The following is a 27,268-nucleotide window of genomic DNA, read 5'->3' on the forward strand; positions in this document are numbered from 1 at the left end:
AAAAGTCATTCATGATGGAATGGATTTTGGATTGATGACAGTAAATCCATCCAAGGAAAGAAATCTATTAACAGATTAATGACGGTCTTCTATTAAATTAACTAAATCTTAGTTCCATGTTGCAAAAACTTTATCTGAATATGCGGGTTGTTCAGGTTAGTCCCACGTTGTTCCAATTCCCTAGTTTTTGAAAGATGAAATTTTACCCTATAATCTATTATCAATATTTTAGCACAGTAAAATAAAATGTATAGACAACTGCACTATCTAGGCTGTCATTCCAGTTGCTTTTCCTCACCGTACTGTGTTACACTGGGATGCTGGCTGAATGTTGAGGCAGTTTGGATTGACAGCAGAGGCACAACAACCCGGTACGGAGGAGGATGACATTTGAATGCAAACAGCAGGCAGAGAATAATGGAGAATGACAGGAATTCTTTTCTTTAAATTTAGATTTTACTTGGACATTCAACACTCATTTTATCTTTTATGTAGAAAAAAAAGGCCGACATTCAAGACCAAAAAAAAAAGGGAAACGTGAAGACCAGTTATGGAATATTAGTGGAAAAATGACAATGGAACCTAGTTGAATGATTTAATGAGTGATTACGATGCATGCAGACGCTGCATTTTTAAAACACGGTCTTACTTTAGATGATGTATGCCATCTGGCGTTGCTGGGACATTGTATCTTCTCATGTACTCGTGCATCTCGGGGAAACTCTTCTTGACATAGTCCTCTGCGCTGCTTTCTCTGACTGTGGCAAATCGGAATCCCTGAGAGGGATGGTGCAACTGAAAGAAAGCAAGATGCTGCAGCTTAGAATGGCTTCTGAAAGCTGAAACATTTAGTAGTACTGATAATTTTCTCTTTGTCAAATGTTTTTTTTAAAATTAAAGAAGACTGAAACTTTATCCCTGTTTACTTTTTCTTTTCTTTTTTCTTTTCTTTTCTGTAAAGATTATCAATACTCCTGTGCTTTTGTAATTTAAAACAGTTAGGAGGATGACGAGAAAACATTAATTACTCTTAAAAGTGTTTAATTAATGATTAAACCTGCTGACTTAATGCTTAAGAAATTGTTCTTTTCACGGGAGAGGCTCTTGTAAAAATTGGAAAAAAAAGAAAGAAAGTTTTTTCAAGTAAAGATTGTCGGCATATTTTATTGCTACATAATTATTTTAGTTATCATGAACTTTAAAACACAAAAATCGTAAAACATGAATATGTCCCAAAATGTCTTAAGTGCTCAAGGGAAAATAAATACTACTTTAAATAACATCTTTAAATAACATGTTTATCACATGCTAAGGTAAAACTTACGTTCTGCAATTATTAAAAGTGTAATTCTCTATAACTCACAAACAGGACAGTGGGAGTGTTGTTTGTTTTGATTTGATACACAGCCACCCAAAATGCGAATGCCAGATCCTGATGGGTGAAAAAAACTCATGTGACATTACCCCTTAGTTCAAGAGACTTACCCACTTTTAACCAATGATGATGTACAAAAAAAAAAAAAAAATCAAACACAATACAGAGAACACACTAATATGAGATAAACTGTTGTCATGTAGGCAAACCCTGAAAGCTTGCGTACCTTTGGGTCATGTATCCCTGACAGTTGTTCATAGGTCTTCTCCCCAACCATGACAGCTGCTAAGTTAGCGGTGTAGGTTGACAGACAGAACAGACAAAAGATGGCCCAGAGGTTCATCAGAAGTCGACCTGTCCAGCACTTTGGTGGTTTGATTGCCACTGTCCTCCCGAAGAGAATAGCGTAGCATACGTTGAGCGCTGAGGAGAAGGAGAATACCCGGTCGCGGTTGCGTCCACGTGGCGTCATACCAAATGGACTGTGCCACTCATACAAGGTGAGGAAGATGGCAGTAACATGGAGGGAAACGAAGATGCCGAGCCACATGGACCAGTGGAGTGGCCACATGAAGGCACCAATGGGTGCAGCTGTGTCACGAGTACGAACCTGGGCATGATTAGAAAATCTCTGTAAATTACATGATAAAATTGAGAAATTCTAATCTTTCACTTTTTTTGATATTTGCAATCCAAACCAGGTAATACAATCAACGTTGTGGAAAGCCAAAACTTTGATAGCACTAATTTGACAAACAAATTCATCATGTTGCTGAGAGTGTACTATTGTTTCAATGTCATATAAAAAAAGGTGGGATTTTTTTTTTTTTGCAACAACAGCATATGTTGAAAAAAATGTTGAAAATAGTGAAATGGGAGATGGGAAAAATAATAAATGAGACAGACATGTAAATAAAACAAAACATCCCTATTGCAAAGCTTAACGGAGAGGATGGCGAGAGGAGAGAATGATTACTACCATCTGACAGATGACTCAGTGTACTAATGGCAGCAATATGTTGATACCATATACGGTCACCAGTCTAGCAGCCAGAGACAGGGAGTTGCATTACAATTCAATAAAGCAGGACTTGTAGTCATAAAAGGCTGACATATTGATTGTGATGACCAGCATGCAAAGCATAAGAGTTGAAGTAAGACCACTGACACAAGGAAGGATGGGTCAAAGAATAACTAAAGTCAGATATACAATTAGTAAAAAAAATAAAAGAATATAAAATATGGAAAAATGACAAGAACAAGAAAAAGAGAAGCACTGACCAAAATTCCCAGGCTGGTGGAAAAGAAGGGTGATGTGAAGTCAATAACTTGACTTCTGGCTGAATTAATGCTAAAAGATGTCACTGCCAGATGTGCGGCGCCACTGAGCAGATCACCAACCAATCCTGTCCAGCGACCATTCTTGAACCCCCCATACTTCCCATCACCCACGATATAGAGGTCGAACGTGAAATCCATGTCCTCTGCCAGTTTCTCAAGCAGGTCAATACAGTAACCATAACAACATTTCTTGTAGTCTGTGGGAACTGAAACATTGGGTGCTGCAAGGTTCTGGAAAAGTCTTTCCAAAACCAAAGATTCATTGGTGAGTGGATCCAGGCATAACTGACCTGCGGGGCACAAGCCATCCCCATCCACCTCACGGGTAAATACAAATGGGTGCTCCACAAGTGTCACCACACGCATGTGCAACCGTGTTGATCTATGCCAGTCACCACCTGCGGCAGAGCCCTGGTGACTTGGCCAGGCCCCCTGGTCCATCAGAACTTTCCCCCTGCGCCAGCGTCCCAAGCGGGTCCAGGTTGGCTGACCAAGGGGGTCCAGCTGGAGGGACCAGATGTAGTGGTGGACTTCTGAGATCACATTCTGGCTGTCAATGTTCCTGGATATAAAACCACTCTGGCCCTCAAAAGATGTGTTGGACAGAAATCTGTATGGGAGAGAAGAAATAATTATGGGAAAAGGACACGGATATGGAGAGGAGATAGACTGAGAAAGATAGATGAAAAAGGTTAAACCTACACAGTAGCCTATAACACAAAACAATCATTATCTTAATTAACTTTAGAAAACCTTTTTTGGTGTCCATATGTTGCTTTGCAAAGGCTGAACTTGGGATCCGGATTTCAGCATTTATTTATATTGTATATTCCCTGTGCAGAGTTGACAGGGTGACATTTTAGATTGGCAGACATGCCACAATACCCACTTTCTTTAACTACTCTTCCTTGGCAGTGTCAGATGGCTTACGCTCAAGCCACATGGGACAAGACATGTGATAAATCCTGGGAAAGACACTCCAGCAGTGACATACAGAGAAAAATCAATAATTCATCATTACAATCATACCTATGAGTAGTTTAGAATCACTAATTCACATATATTACATGTGTTAGGACTGTTGGAGACAGCTGAAGCACCCAGAGGGAACCCACTCAAAGAACACCCTCCACAATTATTAATGAAATGTTAGGGAATTTCTAATTATTTTATTTACAAGATTTAAAAAAAGACCAAAAGGCGAGGTTTAATACTCTTCTCAGTATTTTCTACTATTCTCCATATAAGAAAAATTACCAGTGCCAAAAGTAATGTATGATTAAGAAAACACCCTTGTATTGTATTGGAATTAGGTGGAAAAAAGTTTGAATGGTTGAACTTCTGATGCCATGAAAATACCTTGGTTAAATTTTAGTTGTCCACAATTGCCATGATCATGACTTCTTTTGCAGGGTGAATTTTATCAACATATTTGAACCCTAACCCTAACCCTGTTTGATTGTCAAATAGATATTTGTTTTCAAATTATTTTTTTAACAGTATCAAGTCAAAGACTTGATACTGCTTATTCAATTGACAGGACCATTGACCAAATTCTTCATCCGAAAAACTCAGTGCCCTGTGAGTAAGGTTACAGTGGTGAGAAAATAAACACTCTAATTTAACTGGCAGAAACCTTTGACCAGACCTATAGCTCAAGTTAGGGTAACCTGAGCCTCAACCTTGACAGACTTGACATATTGCTGCTCTGCTTCCAACTTTTTGCACTTTTAAAAATAAGTTGTTGAATGCAAGAAAGCTAACAATGCTGAAGTTGTATAGGTTAAGACAGTTTCATAGCCGCGTTATGCGTAATGAAAGATAATATTCCTTCTTAAAGATGACATGTGAAACAATTGTTTTATATGAGATTACTTTATTACCTTGGTGGTTCTTTTGAATGTATATGCATATGTGAATGTATGTGTGAGAATCAAAGAGCCTATGGTCGAGTTATCACACTATCTTCTCTCTCTGAGCCATCCTTTCTGAAGGGTGTCAGTTATCAGAGTAGACCCATACACTCTCACAAGCACAATTGCCTTTGGAATGGATACAATGGGATGTGAAAAAAAAGAAGGCATCCATTCTGTGCAGGAAGATGCACACCTCTTCCAGATGCCTTCAGGAGGTAATGATGTAAATAATGTGACCTTTTCTGAAATATCCTACCTTACCTTGCTTGCTGTAAAATTCCTCTTTCCATCACTTTGTCTACTTTCCTACACCTTCAATTGCTGTTAAGTGAGGCTGACAGCTGAACTAGTCTACGTGAAGGTCAATGGCTTTGCAAAAGCTTGTAGATTTTGAAGCTACTGTCAGAGATTGTCTTTTTGTCTTTCATGCTCCCTGTGCACTTGCCATGCTCTTACACATTCCAGACAGATGTTTTCCATGCTAAAGCTTAAATGTCATGTTTTAATAAGATATTACTTATTAATACTTCATATAAGACATGACACCAGTTGCTTATTGGTCTGCTTCATATTTGAAATCTGAAGTTGCGGAAAGATTACTTTGAACGGTGATGGTCAGGCAAGATCAGTTCAGAATGGGAGAAGCCTCTTGGATGAGAGGTGAAATGTCTTCAAGTAACCTAAAGCAAGTACAGTTGATTATTTTTTGTGCTTCCTGATATTCTTGACCTGGATGACTGAGAACCTACACAGCCATGAGGGAGCTTTAGTAATAATTTCTACTTAAATAACACGTTAAAGTGTTTTAGTGTCAGAGCCCTATTATCAAGTAAGGGAATACTATTTAATCATTTCTAACACTTTGTTTCTTACAACTGTTAAGCTGTTTTTGTTGCTTTTGTGAAAGTTCGCACAGTAGTATCTTTTATAGCCACTAGAATTAGGAGCCTGTGAAAACTAATGCAGTCATTTGTGAGCAATATATCTTTTTTCCCTGACTGAGTCATAGGTTTATATTCACATTAATTACTGAAAATCTAATTCAAGTAATTGATTTTTTAAAAAAACTTTGAACCCAGGTTAATTGTTATGAATTATTTAAAAAAAATATAAAGTATGAAATACAATTTTCATCATCAGACTATAAATTACCTTAAAACATGGACTATTATACACAAATGTGTTTTGAAAGAAAAAAGGATTTCTGTTAGTAATGCAACCTGAGTACTAGTAGGTGGCAGTAATACAACTGCAAGCTGTTTGCGACCCCTACTAACAAAGAGGAAAATTCCGCAATTACCATGAGGCACATGATAAAAGCATACGACAGCTATGAAAATGTCTGCTGTGTAACTTCTTTCTCCCAGTCTGTTTTTGCTTTTTTTGCAACTGTTATTTTTTTGTTGCAAGAATCAAAGGTTTGTTGAAAGGCTTCAAAAACCATAACCAACTTGATGCAAGGGTAAGGACATGCATGTTTGTTGTTGCTAGTCAAACAAGGCCTTGAAAGTGAAGATAACATCTGACTACATACACCAATTTGACAGGAACTTATTTCATGCTACTTCCTGTTATGACCTTATGAGGCACAAAAAGGAGCTTAAGTGAGTCTAACAACAGCAGTCTGTTTAATTCAACAATTCCCTCTTTAAACAAAAACAGTCTTCTATAGAACATGCAATGTAACCTACAAAATACACTTTTAAGTTTGTCATATTTTTAAGGCTGGTACTTCATTGTGCTACATGCATCAGGAGAAAAAGTCTTTACCAGCAATCCTAAAAATAAATTGCAAAAATGTATGCTACTGTTAATACAGGACTGGTTGCACCTGTTGTTTATCAATATGTATATACAGTATATCTAAGAATTGCTTCCTAGTATGTCTGCGGCGTGTTTTTTTTTCTTATGTTCTGCACTGTCTCTGATGCTTTGATGACCTTTTACCACCTAGTCAGTAACTTTAGTCCCTCAGCATCCCAGTCCAGTGCCCTTGTCAATCCCTCATACAGGTTGGTCAATCCCTCTTACACATGTGTGCACAGAGATTCTTTAGTCCAACACTGCACTGTCCTGGTCTTTAGTCTTAGGGAAAAAAAAAGGGATCGTATTTAAACTATACAAGCATCATGTCTAGGAAAATTTAAAAACCGGCTGCCAACCAATCACATATTTAAATTAATGTTAATTTGCATTTTTAAATTCAAAATAGGTACTATTAACATAGTAACTACGGTATTTTGAATTTGTAGGTACTATGTGCACTCAAATGTGCACATTGTACTTGCAAAGAAAAATTTATGTTTTTAACACATTCTAGGTATGACATTTTGACTTTAAAATGTTACAACTTTAATATGAAGCCCCCTTCTCTGGCTAAGACGCATTATTTCATTCTCAATCATCTTCTTATAGACAAGCTGATTGTAATCATCACACCTTCAACCCAAGAGCAGTGTGACACACCTTCATGATTAGTCTATTATCTCACTGATGACTTCATCAACAATCTCTGAACCGCAAGTTAATATGCTGCTATAATGTGTTCCCTGCCTTCCCACCACTAAATTAATCATTTCATCAGTCTCGACAAAGTTATCAGCCACCACCACCAGAATAGAAACTCATGGGAGGCAGTCTTGTCTTCTGCTGCAGACCGTTTATCCCAATCGTTTTAAAATATCCAAATGCCAAAACCTTTTTACATAACTGGAAAATAGCTCACATCTTGAGCTACATTAACCTTTATTTGTACTTCATTTACTTGTCTCTTCCTATGTATTTTCTATTTTTTTGTGAGTGAGCCTGATACAAACTGATTTTTTTCATATAATAACATGTATTGACACTTTTTTTTAAATTAATGAGAATAACCCTTTTTTTTTTCAAGTGAGAATGTCAGAGTCATCTAATCTGTTAGACATTCACCAAGCCTATGAAAGTCCCTTATCTGACACCTGCTCCACTGTTTGATCATATAGCCTGAAGGAAAACACCTGGCTTAGAATCAGACCAAATGTTACACTAAGCCTGTTTTCACTCTGAACTTTGTCACCTGTCTTTGCTTAGTGTGATAATCCAAACCATTAATACCCTGATCCAAAATTGTATTTGTTGATTACAGTTCTGATCACTATAATCAATTATGGATTTTCATTTCCACTATTTAACATATTGAATAACGACGTTAACAAGGTTTGCAGTTTGATTACCATGAATGATAAAGCTGAGACCTTTAGTAATCTGGCTTTTTCTCATCAACAAAAAACAGTTGGTACTTACAATTTGCTTCGTTACACCATTTAGCATGCAGCCAGTGGTCCCTACAGATACGATGCTGTACAGTGACAGTCTTCTATTGATAAACACTACTACATATCATCAGCCTTTTTCCCATGTGGCTATTTGATTACTTGGCCAGTGACTCTAGCCTGCAAGAAATCCATTATAATTATGCAGCATACCCTGTAGAGGATTTCAGCGTCCAGCTTGAGAGCTACTACCCTCTGTTGCACACCTGTCAGATCTCTTTGGCTTCAACGGTGTTCTGGGGACAGCATTTCCCTCTAGGTCAGTTCATCTACCAAACACCAGATACAAAGTCTCTCACGCACTGTTAAACTAAATTTAGCTACATTACTGGAAATGATGACCACTTTCATGGGTAGTTTCTTTTTCACTTGTTTATTCCCTTATGGTTGTGCCTATTTCTCAATGCTGCTTTAATAGTTTATGTACATGGGGGAATTTTTTGAGGGGTGTAAGCCCAGATTCTGAATGTATCACAAATTGAGAGAGAAATGTGAAATTAGGTTTCATCATTAGCAAAGAAAAAAAAGCTGATTTTCTATGTATAACTGTGGTGTTTAAGGATGGATTATGTTTAAGCTTTAGCAAATTATAACTCCTGCAGCCAAATCATAAAAAGCACAAGCGATATAACCCCATTAAAAATCTCTCACCTAAAACCTGGCATGCATCACATGATGGGATGCCAACATGACCTGGGTGCCTCACAGAAATGGCAATCTGCAGCAGCAATGCTATATTGTGATTCATGATGCATTTATGATGCATTCACCTCAACAGGGTTGCTCTCTACAAAAATGCTTGAGTCAGAAGCCAGAAACCTTTACATGTTTATCATAATTTTTATAATATCCTGTTTTTTTCAAGACTTTGCTCCTTCTATTTCTATTGAATCAAAACATAAAACACAGTATGATGGTGCAGTGGTGCAATGCTGTTGCCTTACAACAAGAAAGTCCTGGGTTCAATTCAACCTGGGGCAGAGTTTGTATGTTCTCCCATTGTCTGCTTGGGTTCTCTGTACGGGATTTTTTACCTCCTCCCACCACCAAAAGCATGCAACTTAAGTGTAATGGCCTTTAGGAGTGAATCTATGCCTGAGTTGTTGTTTATATAGCCTCGCAATGAACTGGCGCCTCACCCAGGATGTACCCTCCGTCTCACTCGTAGCTTGGATAGACACTAATATAGCCTGCAACCCATATTTTGAGTTATGTATTGTATTCAAGAAGATGGATGAATGCATAACAAAAGACCAGTTTAATGTATTTCCTTATACAGTAAATTTGTAAAGCCTTTTGAGCGAAGAGCAATTAACAAAATATATGTCATCAACTGTGTCCACAGTGAACTTCAGTATATTGTAGCAAAAATAAAAATCACATGGCGCTTGAGAAACAGGATTGATCATTTTCTAATGATTTCTAATTACTTAAGGGCCTTTCTTTGTTGCATTAGCCATTTGCTACCATGGCAATTTGCTGATAACAGGTGGAGATTTGGAAGTTACTGAAGCCTTGCAGTAACTCATTCCTTGTGTGCTGCTCTACACACTCCTCCAGCAGAGCACCTATAAAGTAAAACAAGTCTGTGGGGAAGGCGCATAAATTGTACTGAACATCTGTCACCTGCTACTACTGCCACCTCTTTTCAGTTGTTTTGTTTAGACAGAAACATTCCATCCAATTCTCCTTTTCTCTGGTCTCTGCCAGTTCTGAATTTCAACGGGAATCCCTCAGCCTTTGAACTCTGGCCATATCCCACAGCGGAAAACAATGATGTGTTTATTTCTCTAAACAAGGTATGCTAATTCCATATCATCCTAAATTATTATTTAATTACTTTGCTATTTTCATGGAAACCGGATTTTTAAGGTGAGTCTTAACAGCAGACTATATATAGCATTTAACTTGGCACAAATATCAATAATATTTAGCTATCATGCACTTCTATATGTTGACACTTTAATTTTTTTTGAAAATGTGCGTTTAAGGTTATTCTATGGGTTGATGTTTTTACCTTGTTAACTATATATTATTTCATTACCAACTTTTGAATACATTGTAGATTGATCACAATATTTTATGCCTTTAATATTTAAATTTGGAGCCTTTTCTGGTTGACTAGTTGATAAAAGTTTTTTACAGAAGCTATGCAGAAAGACAACCATTCACACTCATGTTCATGCCAATGGTCAGTTTAGAGTCAGTTAACCTTTACTGCATGTTGCTGGTGTTGGGAGCAAGCCAGAGAACCCACACAGACAAGAAAAACACATGCAAACTCCACAGAAAGGTTGCTTTGGGGCAACCACTCCATCCACTATGGAGTGGGTGGAGTGATCAAATTCATACACAAATATGAATTTCATCAATATGATCTGAGGTATATCTCTGTTTAATAGTTGAAACAGGTAAAAGAAAATTACAATCATATGGAAAATCACTGCATTTAAAACAAGGCAGTCACAGACTGCAACATCCTGCGACACCCCTGAATTCATAATTTTATCCTGACCTACTTGCATAGGTAATAGATCACAGCTTGTGCTCTGACCTACTGTCATTGATCAAAGCACTAGCTTGGATCTATGGTTATACTCACATTGGCCTTCTCGTCTTTCGATCATATCTGGTTCCTGAGTGTGAAAAAAGTTGAAATTTGAGCTTGACCTGGTTTTTTCGAAGTCAAGGTCATCATCTATTTTTTTCTTTTTGTTTCATCTTCCTATCTGCAACGATTGTGAAGATATTCGGTGGACTAAGGACAGATGGACGGACGAACGGAAGGACGGACGAACACACAAACACTGACATTACAATACATCACCGCTTTGAAGCGGGATGTAAACACATAGTATCCGCACTATAGGGTGCACCTAAAAGACTTTAATTTTCTCAACTGACAGTGCACCTTCTAATCCAGTGCACCTCATATATGAAAACCGTTTTAGAATAGGCCATTCATTGAAGGTGTGCCTTATAGAAAATACTGTACTGGTCTGAAGCTTAAATATTTAATGAAAAGATACGACAGCACCAAATTACAGGTACTTAGAAAGTCTCTAAAATCTGTTGAATCTGTTTCTCAAAACTTTCATCTAACTCATTCTCATCCTCAGGTGAACTCAGACTTAACTGTCATTATATCACATTGAGGTGTTGTTCTTAGGTCAAAGTGTCCAACAGCCTTGAGGCAAAGGAAGTCCAAATTGCTTTCAAAATACACTTTATTTGATCTGACTCACCATCTTTTAGATTCAAATATATGTGTGTGTGTGTGTGTGTGTGTGTGTGTGTGTGTGTGTGTGTGTGTGTGTGTGTGTGTGTGTGTGTGTGTGTGTGTGTGTGTGTGTGTGTACATGCGTCAGTGGTCGATGGTGTGTGCGTCATAGATCACCAGCGCAAGAAATAGAAGACAACTAGAAAAAAAAAATCTCACTTTCATCCAGATCTAATCAACTCTGACCATTTCATTCATTGTCCAAGTGCCACTTCAAAATTTAATTGAAATCTTCAGACACATGTACATTAGAGTCAGAATCACAATAAATGTTTTATGTTCCCTCTTTTTAAAATCTGGGTTGTTTCGTTATTTCCTAAGTCCTCTTGTTGGGCTGTAACACAGCAGTTGTCTCAGAAGCACTGTTAGACATTGGTTAGGCACCTGTTGTGACAGAAATATCATATACATATATATACATACATACATATATGTATACATATATATGTGTGTGTGTGTGTGTGTGTGTGTGTGTGTGTATATATATATATATATATATATATATATATATATATAATTTCCTATATCATTTTTTCCTAAACATTCACAGCTAGCTCTATTATTATACTCTATATACTAATATGGACTACCTACATATTTCCATGAACTAAACACATGACTAACTTACGGCCAACTTATCTGAATCTCAGATGAGTGTACCACCTGAAATTTTATGCAACATCAAATATGGAGAAAATAAACTCCCAGTTTTCACAAGGTCACATACATCTGCTCTTTGTAAAACACAAATATACTGATCAACAATTCATTAGATAGTTTAAATGAATGAAATAAATCTCAACACAATCATAAATCTCCCTTATAGTCGTTTCATGCTCAAATAATTACCTTCCTGGAATGATCATTCTGCTGATTCGGATGTTTCAAAGGAGGATCTCACTAAGAAAGGTCAAATACTTCTTATAATGCACTGGTGTGGGGTGTCACACAATTCACATCTCCGCAAAATACTGTTTGAGTCAAAGATTACACTGTCACTGCTAAGTGGAATTTATCACAGTCATTATTGGATCACATTATAGCCTATATAGTGTGTGTTGAATCATGCAATGTATGTGCATCTTTGAGACATGTGCATTGTCACACCACAAATGGTTTATAAAAGAGCTGAAAGGGACAGGTGAAGCAGAATGGTATGGTGAACTGCTCAGTGGAGTGAGAGAGTGAGAGATATGGAAATTTACCTTTTAATACCTGACCGTGAAGCAAACAAGACATTTATCCACAAAAGGGTCATTTTAGATCATGACTGTTAAAGTCTGTACAGCATTAGTTAAATGTGTTTGAGCAACACCGATTCATGTTGACAACATGCAACTCAGAGGTTATGATCAATGCATTTCATTCTACAAGAATGTGTGGGTCTAGTTATTGCTTTGGGATCCACATTGATTTCCTACCTTGCCAAGAACTCTGCCGTGCTGCCATTGTTATTTTGTACATCCATACAGTTCGTACTCCCAGGTATGAGTGCAAGCGCAGGATTCTCTTTGGCTGCTCTGCCCACCGCTCGTGCAACGAACGCCACCGAGTCATGGACATAGTGATCCAGTGAGGGTGATGCCATGACTCCATGTGCCAATAAACCCAGGGGCAACCCATCAGTTCTCAGCTCGGCCACATTTTGGCTGTCTCCCAAAACCCAGTGAAACTCCGGGAGTACCATCCGTGTGGCCATCGCCCACAGACGACGCACTTCACGAATCTCACACCCGAATGTCACGACTCCTGTTGTGGAAGGAGGCTCTCTCAGGGCCTCCAACTGCCGCATGAGAGCTTGCTGCTGGTCTGATTTGGAGGAAGGAGTCGATGAAGAAGCAGTGGAAGATGAAGCAGCCGGGTAAGTGTAAGGTAGAGATGATGATGACTCCGCTCCTGTCGTGTTGCCCATTGGCACTCCTGAGTGTGATAATGAAGATGAAGACTGGTGTAAGGTTGAGGCAGTTGTAAGATTGACCAGAGTGCCCAGGTGGAAACGGGTGTTGTTCTTGATGAGAACAAGGAAGTCGCTTATGTCCCATTCCTGACAGAGAAGAATGTTGATATCCCACCAGCCATTCATCATCAGCAAGGAGTACAGAAGATGGGATGGTGGGGCCTCCACGGTGCGCATCGCCATTTGGAAATGCAGAGGATTCTGTGGAGAGTAGGTAAAAGAGGAGAGGATTGGTTGAACAAGGTTTAAATGAAGAGAAAGAAAGAAATTCAGATAGGAGGGAAAGAGGAGATAACAGGTATACTTACAGAGGAAAGAAGGAAATAAAGTGATGAGATGCAAAAATTGAGAGAAAGTGGTGAAAGAGACATGATAGCAAATGGAAAAGGTGGGACAGAAATAGTTTCACAAGGAAATAGGAGTGAAGAGACGGAATGAAAATGTAAGGGTGATGGGAGTTATAAACAAGTAGAAATGGAAAGGAAAATGATTGGTGAGGTTTCAGTTGGATTTCACAAGTGGAAGATGAAATGGGGGATTACAGGCTTTTTTTTTAGAATGAACGGAAGATTACAAGAAAGGATATAGAAGTGAGAAATGAGATGGAGAAAGGCAACTGAAGCATGATGGAGGAGGACGCAAGGTGTCATATTAAGAAGGAGTGGAGAATGTTAGAGAAGAATAAGAATTGAAAGATGGGGCACAGTGAAGGAAAAATATATGAAGTGGAGAGTAGAGAACAAAAAATGAAAGAAAAGGTTAGAGAGGATATAAATCTTCTCCTTTCGATCGTTCCCTTCAGGGGTTTCCACAGCAAATCAGTTGCCTCCATCTAACCCTGTCTTCTGCATCCTCTTCTCTCACACCAACTACCTTCATGTCCTCTTTCACTACATCCATTAACCTCCTCTTTGGTCTTCCTCTAGGCCTCCTGCCTGGCAGTTCAAAATTCAGCATCCTTCTCCCAATATTTTCACTATCTCTCCTCTGGACTTGTTCAAACCATCTCAGGCTGGCCTCTCTGACTTTATCTCCAAAAACTCTAACATGTGCTGTCCCTCTGATGTACTCATTCCTGATCCTATCCATCCTGGTCACTCCCAAAGAGAACCTTAGCCTCCTCATCTCTGCTACCTCCAGCTCTGTCTCCTGTCTTTTCCTCAGTGACACTGTCTCTAGACCAAACAACATCACTGGTCTCCCCAGTTTTGTACACCTTTCCTTTCATTTTAGCTTAAACTCTTCTATCACACATCACACCTGACACTTTCCTCCACCCGTTCCATCCTGCCTGCACACGCTTCTTCAACTCCTTTCCACACTCTCCATTGCTCTGGACTGTTGACCCTAAGTACTTAAAATCCTCCACCTTCTTGATCTCGTCTCCCTGTGACCTCACTCTTCCACTTGGGTCCCTCTCATTCACACGCATGTGCTCTGTCTTACTGCGGCTAACCTTCCTTCCTTTCCTTTCCAGGACAAACATCCACCTCTCTAGCTTCTCCTCCACCTGTTCCCTGCTCATTATGTCAGCTCACAATGTCAGATCACAATGTCATCTGCAAACATCATAGTCCATGGAGATTCCTGTCTAACCTCGTCTGTCAGCCTGTCCATCACCATAGCAAACAAGAAGGGGCTCAGAGCTGATCCCTGTTGCAGTCCCACCTCCACCTTGAACTCCTCTGTCACACTTACAGCACACCTCACCACTGTCTTACAGTCCTCATACATGTCCTGCACTGCTCTAACATACTTCTTTGCCACTTCAGAGTTCCTCATACAATACCACAGTTCTTCTCTGGGCACCCTGTCATAAGCTTTCTCCAGATCTACAAAAACACAACACAGCTCCATCTGGCCTTCTCTGTACTTGTCTATCAACATCCTCAGAGCAAATACTGCATCTTTAGTACTCTTTTTTGGGATGAAACCACACTGCTGCTCACAAATACTTCTGCCCTTAGTCTAGCTTCAACTACTATTTCCCATAACTTAATTGTATGGCTCACTATGGCTGTAGGGGTGGCAGTAGCTCAGTGGTAGAGCGCGCGGTAGAGCGGGTCTTCCAATGATCTGAAATCGGGGGATCAATTCCCGTTCCTGCCCAAAACACCCGGAGGTGAGCTGACAGTGGGAGGTGTCAGCTCACCTCCGGAGCACTGCCGAGGCGCCCTTGAGCAAGGCGCCGTCCCCCTTACAAGTTGCTCCTTTGGGGCACACCAATCAGAAGCTGCCCACCACTCTACTTCCTCTGCATGAGTACAGGCCCCTTGTGAGTGTGTGGGTTCAGGGCCTGTACACACTAACTAACATGCTAACTAACGTGATTTGATTTGGACTAACTAGAGTGTGCCACTAATTTCCCTTCGGGGATTACTCGAGTATATACAGTATAGTTGTCCAGTCATCTTGAAGCACCTCTGTTTCCTGCACCAACATGTCCATTGAATCCTGCACCAATGACAACTCTCACTTCTAGGCATGTTCTGCATCACTTCATCAAAGTCCAACCAGAATTTCTCCTTCTCCTTCAGCTCACATCCTACCTGTGGAGCATACCCACTGACAACATTGAACATTACACCTTCGATTTCTAGCTTCCGACTCATCACTCTATCCGACACTCTTTTTACCTCCAGGACATTCCTAACAAACTCCGCCTTCAAGATAACTCCTACTCCATTTCTCCTCCTATCTACACCATGATAGAACAACTTGAACCCTGCTCCTAAACTTCTAACTTCTTACCTTTCCACCTGGTCTCCTGTACACACAGTATGTCTATCTTCCTCCTCTGCATCATGTAAACCAACTCTCTACCTTTTCCTGTCATAGTTACAACATTCAACATCCCTACTCTCAGTCCTATACTCTTGGTGTTCCTCTTCTCTCTCTTCCTACGATCACACGTTCCTCCTCTCCTTCTTCCAGAGAGGATATAAATCTAACAGTACAAAATAGGTTGGTTTTTTTAAATCTCAAAATCTAATTTGTTCCTCAAGAACACCGTCTGTTGGATATAATAGATTTCAGCCTCCACTTACCTGCACCCATGAATATCATTATTCACTTCATAAGAAACACACCACATTTAATGTTCATTTGTAATCGTATTTTAAACATCTCAAACATGAAGAAACTCATCTGGGTGCTATTTCAAAGGGGTCTTTTGCATGCTGCCCTATCCACATAATGTACTTCACACTTCTGATAGGCATTTTATAGATATGATCAGTTAATTGATGAGGGCTGTACAGATCAATGGCTACCACAGAGACGTGTGATGAAGACCTTAACCAGAAATGATAAATTGTCTGGTCTGACATTGCTGTGATGATCCGGGACATGACTAATACTGGAAAGAGGGGCATCATGATATCATGTTTTGAAATTCAATATGCATTTATGTATAAAGATAATATGGATGTCACATGTTATTTCTTGATGGACTATACATAATGATAGAACTCCATAATAAATAAGCTTAAATTTCTCATCTGTAGCTTGGTTATTTAGGAGGCTGTGTGTTGATTTGTAATTTTGAAAAATACTTCCTGTTGATGATATTTTAAATTGACCGAGATCACCTTCAGAAGAAAACAAAAATGTAATCTGTTTATTGACTGTAAAGGCGGTGTTACATATATCAGCCTCAGACACAAGCTGATTTATTCATATTACTGCAGACCACTTCCCAAACTATAGAACACCTTTGAAATATTGCATTCCTACATTTCAGGCTCCAGTTGATTTCACTTAATTTCAGTATGTTAAATTGCCTATGAGATAGCTAATCCACAGTGAAAAGATCATTACCTTTCTTTATTCTTAAGGTCACAGTTAATGCTATCCTTGAGTAAGGCTGCAAACAGAAGACCAAGGTACAGGTATTGAAAAAGAAAACGGGATCATATGAACCCATTGTTTTGAGAATTTATACAGGGCACTTTAATGTTCTGTAATTTAAACAAAGAAAATATCATAACTTAATACTCCAATAATCAATATTTTAGAAATAAATAATTATATACAATAACACAATACATTTGACCATTCATTTAGAGACAAACCCACTATAATCCCAGATACACACAAGAGATTTAAAAACACATCTTTTTCATAAATATGAAATTCAAAACTTGAAATAAAAATTTCTAGATTATCCCCATTTAGGGAGATTGCTACCCGTTGGGCTATAATTTGTCACACTATTGTGTAATTCACACTTTTCATACATGCTCAGTCTTCATTTTCTGTGCTGTCATGGTCTCGGACTGTTAACTGAAGTATCAGCTCGCACTGCATCTATCTTACACTACAGTAGATAGATAGATAGATAGATATATACTTTAATGATCCCAAGGGAAATTCAGGTGACATCTGCTCGCAAGAGATACAATAAATACAATAAATACACACATGACAGAAAGTATAAGTAACATTATATACATGCTGTTACATAATTATAACAACAGGAAAAAGAATAGCCTAAAATAAAATAAAAGGAAGGAAGCATAGGCAAATGGGAGAAGAAGAGAAGAAAGAGCTTTGGGAGTCGATGAAGTGTGATGAGTAACACGTGAATGAGCCGAGCTGTTAACTGGTTAAGGACCCCCACAAAGTGTCCCACAGCGCATCCACAGTGCGTCCCAGACCCCCCACGTCTATCCCTTCTCACCCGACCTTGATGACCCTGCGGCTTCAGACCCCCTCCTCCTGAGAGAGTGGTTGTGCCCCCTGATGGCACGAGGCACAAAGGAGGTCCTGAGTCTCTCAGTGGAGGAGCTTGGTGACAGCAGTCTGCCACTGAAGGAGCTCCTCTGCTGGGTGATGGTGGTGTGCAGGGGGTGGGTGGTGTTACCCAGGATCGACCTAAACCTGGACATAGTCCTCCTCTCTAGGACAGTCTGTATCGAGTCCAGATCCTGACCGATCACAGAGCTAGCCCTCCGGATGAGCCTGTGGATTCTCTCTGTGTCCCGTTTCCTGGCACCACCACCCCAACACACAATGGCGTGAAACAGCACACTGGACACAATGGACTGGTAAAACAGTCTGAGCAGATTAGAGCTGACGTTGAAGGAGGCCAGCCTCCTCAAGAAGTACAACCTACTCTGACCCTTCTTGTATACACAGTCCAGGTTGTGCGACCAGTCCAGTCTACTGTCCAGCTGCAGCCCCAGGTACTTATAAGTCCCCACAACGTCCACCTCCTTACCCCCGATGACTACTGGCTGTGGGGAGGGTGGTGCCCGCCGGAAATCCAGCACCATCTCCTTGGTTTTGGAGATGTTCAGCTGAAGCTCGTTCCGCTGACACCACCCCACAAAGTCCGTCACCACTCTCCTGTACTCCCTCTCATCACCCCCCCTGATACATGCCACAATTGCAGTGTCATCAGAGAACTTCTGCATGTGGCACGTACCCGAGTTGTGTTGGAAGTCTGTTGTGTAGAGGGTGAAGAGAAGGGGGGAGAGTACCGTTCCCTGCGGGGCCCCGGTGCTGCTGGTCACCACTGATGACAGACAGTTCCCCATACGGACGTACTGGGGTCTGTCTGTTAGATAGTCCGTGATCCAGCTCACGAGGTAGGGATCCACACCCATGGACCCATGTAACAGGCCAAAAACCAGCTGGTCATAACTTTTCAATACCGCAGTGACACACCTTCATAACTAAGGTTTTATCTTGCTACTGTCATTTGAACATGATTCCTTGTCTATGTCTCTTGTTCATTCATGCTGCACTTAAGCACACATTCAACCTCACATTTCATTTAGAAAATTCATCATTTCATCAGCTTCATCAGTCTCAACATACAGTGTATTCATCTGCCACCACCACCAGTGTCCGGAGACCATTGGGATTTACAGTATATTACTGATTGGGGCAGTTGCTATTCAAACCCAGTCTCTGTGAGTTGTCTATAAGCACCAAAAAGGGTACTTCATTCATTTAACAATTCTAAAATGAAAAATAAAAACATTATTTATAAAGCACCTTTCACATCTCCAGGAAACAAATTTCTCAACTGGCGGGGATCAGATGGCAAAGGACAGATGTTGAGACTGAACAAACAGGTGCAACATGCCAAAGGATCTCAAGTAGAGGTCAGGATCGCAAAGAGTTAGTAGTAGGTGATATAAAAGAAAGCTAGACCCTTCAAAGCCTTGAAAACAAGCAGTAAAATCTTAATGCATGTCAGAAGCCTGGGAGAAGAGTTTTCGATCATCTGTAGTCTTTTAATGTTTTGAACACTAATACCTGAATAAAGTGCACTACAGTAATTTAGTCTCAAGGAAATGAAAGCACTGAAACTCTTCTCCAAGTCTGAAGATGACAGCAATTCTTCATTTTGTTGGCTGTCCCAACGGTGAAAGGCAGGACTACACTGCTTGAGTCAAAACACAAATCACAGGAAAACAAAACTCCTAGGTTTCGGTTCTCCTGCCAAATATTACTAGACACAGAAACTAGACTACAGAGTAATTAGTAATATTCATAGTGCTGGGGCCACAGGGGGTTGTTATAATTACCTTGGACTTAGACTAGTTAATGCTGAGGATGTCTGGATATATATTTTTTTGATATTACTGAAACCGGGCATGTTTCAGAGTGTCATTGTATTAGGATATAACAGGATGTATTATTGGATTTCATCAGCATAGTAGTAGAAATAAATACAATAGCTATGCATGATTTAGCCTAGAGGTAGCACATACATGTATAGTTAATAAAAGGAGATTCAAAATAGATTCTTAGGTATACCAAAAAATAGAATAAAAAAATAAGGAGGTATCCCAAAGCACAACACAGAAGGACAGTGAACCACATCAGTTGTGCCGTCTTTCAGACCAGTGATTAAGATGTTAGGGAACAACATATCAGCAGATGAACTAAGGTCAAGCCACTGACAGCTGCAAGCTGTAGGTCCTTGGTAACTTTGATTTGGGGAATTTCAGTGCTGTTTTTACAGAAGTTTTCTTATAAGAAAAAGACACCATGAGATTCTACTGCAATGCAACAACAATGTGTGTTTGACATTATTATTGGATAAAATATTCTTTTGATAGTGGAAAAATATAAATCCTTAAGATGTCAGGTGTTTGTGTCACCTGAGAACTCGAGTGTGTGTGTGTGTGTGTGTGTGTGTGTGTGTGTGTGTGTGTGTGTGTGTGTGTGTGTGTGTGTTTCCTTAATCACTGATTAAATTAAGCTCATCAGCTAATCATTAAAAGTTAATGAGGAATGCAACACAGTTTGTTTTTTGCAACGCAAGTTGTTGAAGCAAACTTGCTTTTCCATAGTAAAGGAAAAAAACTTTGGAGACTGTCCAACATTCATCCATGTAATAACATTGGTAAAGGTCAAACCTGATCTTATTAGCTTGACACCATAACGTCAACCAGGCAATCAATTAGTCATGCATTTTTTAAATTTTCATTCATAACCTATGTAGAACCACATGCACTTAAATATCTTTAAGCAACTCTGTTTACTTGACCTTACAGCTTTCAAACAGGCTTTGCACTAAATGTTTACCAGAATAGTCTATCACTTAATTTAATTTATACAATTAATCAGCTTCATCTGCTAATAGCATTCACAGGAGCAGATTGTAGATGTGAAGAAAAGTATAAATGAAAACAGTGCTACATGTTTTAATGCAGGTTTAGAAGTCCTGTTGGAGGGAAAGAAATGGTAATGCATTCAACAGGGCATCAGACCCTCACCTCTTCTCATCCCTCCAGAGGATTGCAGGATTTATTTTTCTGCAGCAGCACTTTTTGTGATCACCATAAATCGGTAACCCTCTCTTTGTTCCTCATATAAATAAACAGACGGTCTTGCTAGAAAGCATGATTATGTGCTCTTTCTCATAAACGCTGCTGCTTTCAATGCATCAACAATTTCACACTCCAATGTCATCATGAACATTAGTCCTCTCTCTTGTGTGTTTTCATGCCAAAAAAATTGCAAGCCTTGTGTCTTACAACCGCAGGCTGGGAGAATGTTGAGGCACTGGTTTTCCAATGAACTAGTAATGACTTGGTTATTGATTTATTCTTGATTGGGTGATTCATCGTGGAAAAAGTGGAGAAATGTGTGCACATTTTTTTTAACGCTAATAAAAGCTTTCATGTTCAATCATACAACACTGTTCTCTTCTTGCAATATATAATAGAAGACAGATTTTGTGGCAAATGCATACACACATACAGTAATGTGAATGCTGCAAAATCTCAGTGGGGGCGGGGTCTCACTTAGGTACTTTGGTTCATTTCACAGCTTTAAGTCCCTGTGGCCTCAATCCTTATCTCCACAAAGACCAACCTTAGCCATCCATTCTACTGGCCTGCTTATGTCACTGTTATTATTGTATTGTTATTTATGACAGTACAGACCCCCTACCCCTAGCATATGCTCTATCATCCATGTGTTATCACTGGATAGAGGCTTTGAGGACTGATCCAATCTTCCTTTTAATATTAGTAGAAATGTCATGGCAGAAATCTTTCCTGACTTCTGTCTTGCTTCAGTTCCTGGAGCTGCTTTTCCTGAGCTTACACTCATTGTGAGGTGCAAAGAATTCAGTTATTTATTACATACTGACAAGTTTTTCAAAATAATACCATTCTTCAATACCTGGACCATGCTCTGCAACTTACTCAAAGAAAAGCTGGGATTAAGCGCCATTTCAATTAACTTAACAAAGACAGCGCTAAAGTGGTTCCATAAGGGCCTATTCATGCTCGTCCAACTGCAGCGATACTCAAGAGGTTCAGCTGGACAAGGTAATGGTGTCTGCTTGTCTCAAGGAACTCAAAAGGTCAGACATATGCTGAACTGATCCAGTGTAGAACAGCAGCTGCAGGCACTACCAGTTCCATGTTGTGCTCAGAGGGGAATACTAGAAAACTATGAAGAATTAACACGTTGGAACCTGACCAAACGTTTTACATCTGTGGTAAATAAAACTATAGTAGTGAAAACTTCCTGACTGATCGAATTGAAACTACATGTAAAAGTAATTAATCAACTGCATATGAGTAAAGGTGGAATGGTGGTACAGTGGGTAGCGCTAGTGCCCCTCTGCAAGAAGGTCCCGTGTGTTATATCTTTCTGTGCTGAATTTGTTTGTTCTTCCCATATCTACCTAGGCTCTCTCTGGGTTCTTCAGCTTCCTGTCATCTCCAAAACCGTGCAGTTTAGGTGAACCGATCACAAAAAAATTGTCCTTATTGTGAGTGTGAGCATGGCCCCGAGATGACCTGGGCTGTCATCCGTAGCCAGCAGACCTTAGACCCTAAAAGAAAATGCATAGATGGATGGCATATGAATGAACACTTCACATTATGGATAGTTAGATGATTAAATGTACAGTTGGATAAAGAGATTGATAGATACTGGCAGCAATCAATCAAGCACATATGGACACCTAATGACTCTTTCATCACAAGTCTTAAGGCTCCCTACTTAGTACAGTTCTACGCAGGCAGTCTTTGATGTCATAGAAATTTATGCAGCATAGAGCATATATTTGTAGAAAACTGGATGTAACAGCAAGACACTATATCTATTTTCCATTCCTCTTTTCTTTTGTTTGCCATCACGTGAAGTATTTCTTCAAACAGTAATTCCCAGGGAGTTTCCTTTTCCCAGGTGTCTCTCAGTCCATTAACTTTCATATGCTAAATCAACAACTGTGCTGCTGCCAAAACTCCTAGCTATTCCCATCCAGTTCACCTCCTGCCTTCACTGTGGAGTGACTCTCTTCTCCGGTCCATCAGCTGCGTATTATCACGTGGCCCTCAAATTATTTCACTATTGACAGGAAGAACTGCAGATCACACTGCAAAAAGCTCAGCAACTGATTTATTATATCATACAATCTGTAGCATTAAACTTTCTCCAATCTTCATTACTATATTACAATTTATTGGTATGAATACAGCACAGGTCAACTCAAAGTTCTCCAACAGCTTTCAAAAAGTTTTCACATTCTGAAAAACTGCTGTCAACCTTCAAGTTGTGATTTGCAAGCAAAGCAAGAGTCAGAGGAAAGCTAAACAGTTTCTCTAAAAGTCACACACAATCACTGCACAATCTGTTTGCAAGGCTTTTTTCTGCTGGGTCATCCTTCCATCCACCCTACCAATCCATCTATATGTCTATCCGAACACTCACGTACCCATTCCTGCACCAATCAATTAATCAGTGACTCTTCATTGGTTGCTTTACATTCACCTGTTATTTTGCCTTTAAGGAGTTTGTATTTCAAATGCCTGCTGAGTCCTTAAAGAAAAGGCTTTTCTTGTGTATCCACCACAAAATCAGATATTACCTTAGAGACACACACATACAGTATGTTACCATACTCCAGTATGTGGCATATGGGCATATGTCCCATTATTTAAAATAATGGATAGTGTGTGCACATGTGTGTGCACGTGTGTGTGTGTGTGTGTGTGTGTGTGTGTGTGTGTGTGTGTGTGTGTGTGTGTGTGTGTGTGTGTGTGTGTGTGGGTGTGTATGCATGTGTGTGTATGTGAGAGTGTATTGACAAAAACAGTGATTCTCCACCCCTTAAACACACACCAGAACTTAACTGGTAGTGAGCACTCATTGATATGCAGCAAATGACCAGATAACGCCGCCTAATTAAACTTTCACAGTGTGTAATTACACTTAATCATTTTGTGTATGTGTCGACCATTTCTACCTGTCCATACCTCCGCATGCAAACTCAAAGACACGCACAAAGAATGATTATTGTTGAATCATCCCACAGTGTTAACTTATTCTTGTTGACTCAATCAAACCTGTAAAACTCTTAGGATTATTTTTGTCTCCAAGCCAAACCATGTTATTGTAGCTATCTAATCATCAATCAAGAAAAGAGACAAACTGTAAAATATTGAATCGTTTTGTTTTGGACAGCAACAGCAGTAACATGGATGACTCACAATCACTAACATCAGCTCATTTTAATGTTTTTTTGGGCATGGAAAGGTCTACTGAGTCTTAAAAACATTTCATGCTTACAACTGATGAATTACGGATAGTCTTTTCAAGCAAGTAAATTATTTACTATGGTTATAGTAAGAGGAATTCCAGCGCATATTATGATATATACGGTACATTTGTACCGTACATATCATAATACAACTATATCATTGATTTATTTCTGCCAAGTATTGTTAGGTAAAATAAAGACTGTAGTTATGGGAAAGTTAGAAGAAAAGAGGACTTCTAGATTGTGAGTGCGTTCACCTTCAGAATAGCCGAGATGCCAAAATCCCTATTGCTAGAACTTAGTGGTGACTATACAAAATGTGTTTTCATTGTACAGACATAATAGCAGGCCAACGTCTGGTCAGAGGTTTAACTCAGATTGATGGCGCTGCTCCCTGCAAGCTCAGGGTCATTTGCATTAGTCTTGTGATTGAGGTTTTAACATAAAATATGATTAAATATGCTAATTATAGGTGGTCCGGTTGAAGGAGGGGCTGCTTACCAAGTATCTGATGTAAGGATAGGAGTTAGATCAATATGGATTCATGGTAACATGACTGAAGTTGGCTTGAGCAGATAGATTTGACTCATAAGTTGTCAAAATGAAGTAAAGCTTGTTCCAACTTGATTATTGTCCTTCAGTTTACCGTGGGAATGTATTTCCATCACTTACTGTAAGCACACACAGTCTGGTGATAGTAAAAAAGTCGTTTACACATACATCACGGCAACATGTCACACACACACACACACACACACACACACACGCACACACACACACACACACACACACACACACACACACACACACACGCACACACATGATGGAACATGAAAAGATAAAGGCACAGTAAGTTCAATAGATTTCAGCACCATGGACAGAGCCAGGGTCATATGCAATTTGGAAATAATATTAGTTTTATATGAAGAAAAAACAAAACAAACTAACTAAGAAAAAAAAACAGCTACATTGAGCAGGGGGAAAGAAATCAAATCAGGAAAATAAGTTTGTTTTTACTTGTCGTTTGGGCTGCTGCTGAAGGATGTCGTCTTAGAAAATGCTTACAAAGTCATCTTTTTCTTGATATGTTAAACGTTATTTAGTTGAGTTTAAATCACGATACTCAGGACTTTAGTCTGTAACAGGTATTCTAAACCATTTTTTTTCCTGACATCTGTATAACACGTTTCTGCTGTACAGTTATGATCAAAAGCAGCATTTAACAATCAACAGTTATTAGTGGTCTACTTCAAAAGAACTCATAAATAACTTTATAAGTTTACCTCACTTTGACGCGTAAACTCCCTCTGTACAACGCTGACTACCGGCACCCGAAGCGCAAGCGAGACGAACTCCAACTTGACGAACTCGTCCCGGTTCCGTGGGAAGGCGATCATGGCTGAAACCCCCTGCACGATCACGGTGTGACACACACTCTCCACAAATGATAAGGGGTCTTCGTCCTCTGGGCTAGCCGCAGAAGAGGAGGGGAACGCGGGCAGCTCCCCGAGCCCGGAGCCAACAGCCATGACGAGCTCCAGGGATAAATTGTATGGCAACAATCCGGCCCGGTTAAGCGCCTCGACAGCCATGATGATCGACTCTCGGGGTGAGAACATCCGATTATCCCTGGAGGTGCTCTCCTCCCTCTGTCGTGCCTGGCTCTTACTCCTGTTGGATCCCCGCTGATTATTAACAGCTCCTCTAGTCCTGAGACTTCCATAACCATGCGCACCGGCACCTGTTTTATCCTGCTTTTCCAACTCCATCCGTCGTTCTCCACTCAGACCTCGGCCGGTGTCCCATCCTTCAGAAAGGCTGCTGGCGGAGGCGGACAACAAGCGAGAATGAACGTGTAGAGCTCCAACTCGAACCGTGTGGCCGATCCGTTTCAGCACCTGGCACGGCTGCGGGTGCGAGTGGGCGCACGGCAGGAGAAACACAAGAGCGCACAGAAGTGCGCATAATGGTGGCGAGACCCCAGTGCCTGATCTAACTGCTGGGCCATTCGTCATCATCACCACCGTCTTCATCATCCGCGCTCCACAGCTGCACCGGATGGCGCGTACAACCACAGAACGGCCGAACACCGGGGCCGCTCCGTTGGTCACCCTCCTGGCCCCTCGTCGCCCTGGTGCGGCTCTCAGAACACCTGCAGCCTTCGTTCCTGCTCCTGCACCTGCTCCGGCTCCAGGTTGCGGGAAAGTTGTGCGTTTCTCCACGGACACACACAACAGGCTGCTGAAGAGGCGAGAGATCAGGCACCAGTCGTACACAAGCAAAAAAATCCCCCAAAGTGCTGTATTTCATCTCAAAAGATTTTCATCATTCGAACCTTTTAATTGGGCTACTAAACAGGTAGTGGGATGGAAATGAAAAAAAAAAAAAAAGACTAAAATAATCCAGTGACAGATGAAACACGAATCAGAGTGTAAAGGCAAGTCCAAAGCAGGAAATGTCGAAAACAGGTTAGTGCGCATCAAACACATTCCAAAACAGCGAAATCCACCAGTGGGCACATTTGATAGTTTCGAAACGAAACCAACCCGTTATCTTTCAATAGCGCAGAGTAAAAACAAAACAAAACATTTCTTCCTCTTTATAATCCAGATAGGAAAACCAAAGATACAAGAAGACGGGAAAATGCTTCTTTCCCTTTTATTGAAGGCTGGAGTACCGGCTTCTCAGAGCGCGCCCACTGCTTGGATCGGACACCAGTACCAACGAGACCTCAGGCAAGAGAGCGCGGTCGTCTGCGCACATTCCAGTGATAACCAGTCCTCTCTTTACCCCCACTTTACCCCTTCAACATCGTCTGGGGAATAAATAGCGTATTAGTACTAAGTTACATAAAGCAAAACAGAGAGAGTCACCAACGCATTAATAAACATACAGGTGAAGATACTGTCAAAAAGATTAAATAATTAAGAGGGTGGAAAACAAGACCTTGTGAAATCCTTTCTCAAAGCTCGGATCCGGATGATGGTCTGATTTCCAACAGCTTCGAACTTCACCGTCAGAATTACGTTTGTGTAGAACCACACATCTTCTGTGTCTGAATTTACAGT

The 27,268-nt window shown here is 40.1% G+C and overlaps 1 protein-coding gene across 1 annotated transcript in view; it reads right to left on the reverse strand.

Annotated features, from left to right (window-relative positions):
• The window catches only part of grin3a (glutamate receptor, ionotropic, N-methyl-D-aspartate 3A), a 38,691-nt gene extending 12,455 nt beyond the window's left edge, over positions 1-26,236 (reverse strand). Inside the window, exons 1-5 of the mRNA XM_068335142.1 lie at positions 25,484-26,236; positions 12,645-13,381; positions 2,657-3,326; positions 1,602-1,985; positions 650-795 (exon numbers count right to left, since the gene is read on the reverse strand). Of these exons, the coding sequence (XP_068191243.1) occupies positions 650-795; positions 1,602-1,985; positions 2,657-3,326; positions 12,645-13,381; positions 25,484-26,236 (2,690 nt within the window). The remainder of the gene's footprint in view (positions 1-649; positions 796-1,601; positions 1,986-2,656; positions 3,327-12,644; positions 13,382-25,483) is intronic.
• Between the last annotated feature and the right edge of the window lie 1,032 nt (positions 26,237-27,268).

Source organism: Antennarius striatus, chromosome 15 (assembly GCF_040054535.1).
Source record: "Antennarius striatus isolate MH-2024 chromosome 15, ASM4005453v1, whole genome shotgun sequence".
Classification (NCBI taxonomy): domain Eukaryota; kingdom Metazoa; phylum Chordata; class Actinopteri; order Lophiiformes; family Antennariidae; genus Antennarius; species Antennarius striatus.